This window comes from Prorops nasuta, unplaced genomic scaffold (genome assembly GCF_024137725.1).
Source record: "Prorops nasuta isolate Cenicafe-Biocafe unplaced genomic scaffold, Cenicafe_Pnas_1.2 PNAS00012, whole genome shotgun sequence".
NCBI lineage: Eukaryota > Metazoa > Arthropoda > Insecta > Hymenoptera > Bethylidae > Prorops > Prorops nasuta.
In genome coordinates, this window is record NW_027116809.1 from 6216078 (window position 1) to 6221034 (window position 4957).

General features: G+C 41.6%; 1 protein-coding gene across 1 annotated transcript; it reads right to left on the reverse strand.

Moving 5' to 3' along the window:
• Positions 1–280: 280 nt before the first annotated feature.
• Positions 281–2422, reverse strand: LOC136777866 (uncharacterized protein PF3D7_1120000-like). Its single transcript, XM_066734445.1, has 3 exons — positions 2153–2422; positions 1546–2068; positions 281–372 (listed from the first exon to the last, which is right to left on the reverse strand). Exons 1-3 carry the CDS (start codon positions 2420–2422, stop codon positions 281–283), a joined length of 885 nt encoding a protein of 294 aa, XP_066590542.1.
• Positions 2423–4957: the final 2535 nt, after the last annotated feature.

Below are 4957 nucleotides of genomic sequence, written 5' to 3' on the forward strand. Positions count from 1 at the left end.
TTAGCCGGTCGGGCTCCGCCAGGCAGCATGGCTCAGCTCAGCCGGTCGACTTGTTTACAAACAAGCGCTCAGCTGTCACTTGCCAAATCAAGAAGCCTTTTCGGTAGCGTTAGATTTTAACACGGGCGAATATAATATTAAATTATATTTACGCCCGTGGTTCTCATCCAATTTTTCGTTAGCTTAGCATTGGTTGCTCGAATTCTACGTGAACACGTCAATTCGATCAGGCTATCAACTCTTAACAGAATTTGATCCCTTTTTCAACCAGATGATCATTTCATGCTTTTTTCAGCGTTTCCGAGCCTCCAGAAAATAGTGGGCCACCTATTCCCTGAAAAACTCCAACACTTCCGGTAACTTCTCGGACTTCTGGATTATTCGTTCGCCGAATAATTAATCTATACTCAGAAACCACGTTGGGCGCCATTTGTAACGGTATTTCCGTCAGTGTGAGGGGCCACTCACACTACGGGTTTTCCCATTACCTTCGCCCGTCCTTTTCTATCGGTATCAGGGCGCCAGTTGGTCAGTTGGGTGGCCAACAACCCTACGTTATCAGTTGGGTCCTTCGACCCCATTCTTTATGCATCTCATACGGCCCTGCGGCCATGCATATGGACGGTAGCGGTAGCCAGGGTCGCTCAGTATGCTAGGTCGTGGAGAGAGGGGAGGGTTCCTTACAGAAGTCCGAGCCTCGCAGACCTGCCTGCTGAGGGGCATACATTTCTTCCTCACCACCCACACACAGGTGGTGGTGAGGAGTGCGGGAACATGCGGTATCAATTGCCAAAGCATAGAGTTTTGCCAGGAGCGGACCACCACGGAGGCAATGTTCACGGCCCGTCCAGCCATAGCGCAAGCCTATGGGATTACGGAGGGCACCGGGACACATTCCAACGGGCTAACTACGCCCCTGCACAACCCACTATGCATTGGCCGGTATCCAGTCGTGACGTACGTGCAGGCTGGCCTATAGCACACGCCTCACGTACGCGAACCGACCCATGGCTGTCTGAGTGCCGCTTCACGCGCTCACCAGCACGCACGGACACATCAGCACAGTCCCATGGTCGCGTTCCGACTGCCTGCTATGGCAGTCTGCGCACGACATTCGCGCAGCCTGCTTGACGCGCGTAACCAGCGTTCAAGCCAGACTCGATGTTCTATTTCCCCTCCTCGTGGGGACTTATAGACACTGTCATTGTTTTAGGACTCCCCGAGGCCGCTTCTCCTTACCTCAGGTTGCCTGGGTTGGTTGGCATGGCCCTGCCTTACTTCTCAGGACAACCTGGACATCGTTTACTGGAGCGCCGGTCTTTTCATCCGGGCCTCTGCCTGTCAACGGGGTCTATCCTTGACGTTAGCTATAATCCACTCGTGAGCCTATCTCACGAGTCGGTAACGTAGGGATTAATAATATCCACTGTTCGGTAGCTTTTATGTTCTTTATTCGGTATCTCGTATACGTAACGGGGAACTTCGTTACAAAGTTTAAATTTTTAATTTCACTCTTAACACTCTCGCTCAGTGATTTTACATTACTTTCCAATTTTTCAATTTCGCTCTTCCTATTGTTAAAATCTTCCTCGAATCTTTTTCCTCTATACTCTAAATTTAGGTTTTTAATTTCATCTTGAAGCTTCTCGCTCAACGATTTTACACTACTCTTCAATTTTTCAATTTCACTCTTTTTCCTATTAAAATCCTCCTCAAACTTCTTCACTCTATCATCCAAATTTAATTTCTTAATTTCACTCTTGATATTATCGCTTAACGTTTTCACATTAATTTCCAACCTTTCAATTTCACTCTTCTTCCTGTCGAAATCCTCCTCGAATTTTTTCTTCTTCTCATCCAAATTTAATTTCTTAATTTCATTTTTAACACTATCACTCAACAATTTCACATTACTCTCCATTTTTTCAATTTCACTCTTCTTCCTGTCAAAATCTTCCTCAAATTGTTTTGCTTTATTTTTCAAATCAAGTTCTTCTATTTCATTTTTTACTTTATCATTCTGTAATTGTACATTAGTAGTTATTTTATTAAAATCATCTAATTTTTTCTGCAAATTTTCATTGAAATCCTTTATTTTTGTATCCAAATCAATTTTTTGAATATTATTTGAAATTTCCTTGTGTAAAAATACTTTATCAATTTTTGTTGGATCTTCATTATTTTCTTTTTTTTTAACTTCTGTATCAACATATGATTTTGTCACTGCATCTGTATGGTTTAATGGTTCACCTAAATTTATAATTCCTCTTTTGTGTGCATCATATTCACCTCCATTAATGTTTAAAGATTCATTTTGATTTGCTGTTCCTACAATAGGATTATCTATTCTAGGTCTTTTTCTTGACACTGAACGATAACGGTATCGTTCATTTAGAGATTTACCGAACACATCGATGGTCATCGTGATACTGATTGAAAATGTGAAAATTATTTTAATTTATTATAAATCCAGCCTCTTTAAGCTCCTTCATAATAGATATTATTTCATTTTGATGTGAATTGTTTCCTGCAGTTTGTGATGCAAAGAGTAATCGTAGTCGATCAACAAGTTCATTAGGATAATCCCAATGAACATAATCAATGTTATTGTTTCTATTGAGCAGCATACTGGGAGAAGTAACCCATAAACCTTGACCTTTTATTTTAGAAAAGAGTGGTTTTATAATAAACATATATTTATCTCCTCTACTACTTTTAATGTGTTCACCGGGTATATGACCTCGTGTATGTGCACTTGTATACTGTAATATATCTTTATATTGTTTTAAATCTTCATCGTTATAGAGTGTCTCATTAGGTTTTTTTATTAACAAAAGTTCAAATAATCCTTTAGTACCTTGATACTTTTTTTCACCTACTGTTATAACATCATTGGAATCAATATGAAAGATTTTATTTCCCAAATATAATTTATTATCACGAGGATCGGTGTATATACCAAAAACATCATCAATTATTTCATGTTGTCCTAGAAGCAGTTCTCTTGCATAAGCTGATTGTATTGTAACATATTGTTTTGAAACAGGTAATTCATCCATTGATATATATTCCATGGGCAATGATGTTTCTTCTTCAATCGTTTGATTGTTAAAATTTTCATTTAAATTAATTATATTATCATTTGTAGGAGATGTATCATGTAAATTTCGATTTAATTCAATTGCGTTATTTGCTGAAGTATGACGATTTGTATTTATTTCTTCTGAATTAAAATTAATTTCACGTATTTTTTTCAACGGAACTTCCTTTATTGGAGTAGATGACTCTGGATGAATCCTCTTCAACGGACCTTCTTTTATTGGAGTAGATGTTTCCGAATGGATTCTCTTTAATAAACGTATTTTTTTTTCTCGGTTCCATTTTCATTAATATTTTATCTTCATCTGTTGTATTAACTATTTTCTGTAGTGGTTGAATAATAGGTTCTAAACTTATAATAACTTTCATCCTATCTTCTTGTTGACCCATCTTCAGTGCTCGATGTTTTTTTCGTATTGATTTACTAGCATTAACAATTGCTTTATTCACTTTCTCTACCTGTTTTAAACTTCTCATATTTTCACTACCACTTTTGTTGGTTTGTTTTTCCATGATGTGTTGTGTAACGAGGTTCTCTCGTTACGTATCAAGATACCGGATTTAATAAAGAAATTAAAGAGAAGCTAACGACTAGTAGTGGTTATTTCAAACCCTACATTACCGACTCGGTGCATAGGTTGCCGAGTGGACAGGAAGTACCGTCTAGGAACATCCCTGTGGACCGTCAGAAGACCGGATGAAAAGACCGGCGCTCCACTTAAAAGTCCAAGCCGACCAAGCGAGCAAGGCAGGGCTGTGCCAAGTAACTTGGTGGCTTGAGACGAGGAGAAGTGGGTACAGGGACTCCTGCGAAAGGCGAATTCTCTAGTCCCCTGAGGAGGGGGAAATAAGAGAGGGAGTCGGGCCTGGGACGTCGCGTAAGGCGGACGTACACCACACCGGCTCACCGATGGGTGTGTCCGTATGCGTGAGGTGAGCTTGCTCCCTACGCAACGAACACACTGTAGGCTATCGATGCATAAGGGACCTGTGCAGGTATGGTAGGTTTCTGCTGCATGCCGGGTGCCGCTGCTAAGTCCATGGCAACGCGTATGGCACCGCGGACTTGGGCATTGCGGGGATGCACCACCCTGACAGTCCCCTATGAGAAAAGATCTCGATAATGTTCTCGTCTCCTCACCTCCCCTCACATGTGTGAGTGGGTGGGTGGGAGAGTGTGTCTATTGTCGCGAGGCTCGGGCTACCTGTAAGGGACCCTCCCCTCTCTCCACGACCTAGCACACTGAGCAAACCAGGCTTCCGTACCGTCCTCTGTGCACTACCAATCAGCCAATTGGAAAATGCATACGATTGGAATGGCGGGGTAAGACCCCTATGTTAACGCTGGGTTGTTGGTCACCCACACGACCAACTGGCGCCCTGAAAGTACCGAATGTAAGGACGGCCGAAGGTAATAGGAAGATAACTATCACGATCAGCCATCGTGGTAGAAGAATCCATTACAAATGGCGCCCAACGTGGTTTTATGTAAATTAAATTATTGAGGATTTTAATAATCTAAATAAGCCATGTGTCCGAGCATAAATATCGTCAGTAAAAGACTGAAAAACATAGTGCACGTGATTGTCAAGAGAATTTACTCATAGGTAGTAAATTGCTCAATCGGGTTCATGCAGCCCCATGGAACTCGAGCAATCAGTGCAAGATAACGAAAATCATGGTAAATGAGAATCACGGTCGAGAATATAATTTAATATTATACTCGCCGTGTTAAATAGCAATGCTATCGTAAAGGCTCTTAGTACAGGCAGGATTCTGCCTAGCGCGTGTTTGTAAACACAGCCGAGCGCTAGCCAAGGCCGAGCCGGCTGACAATAATCGTCGGTCCTCGCGCCGC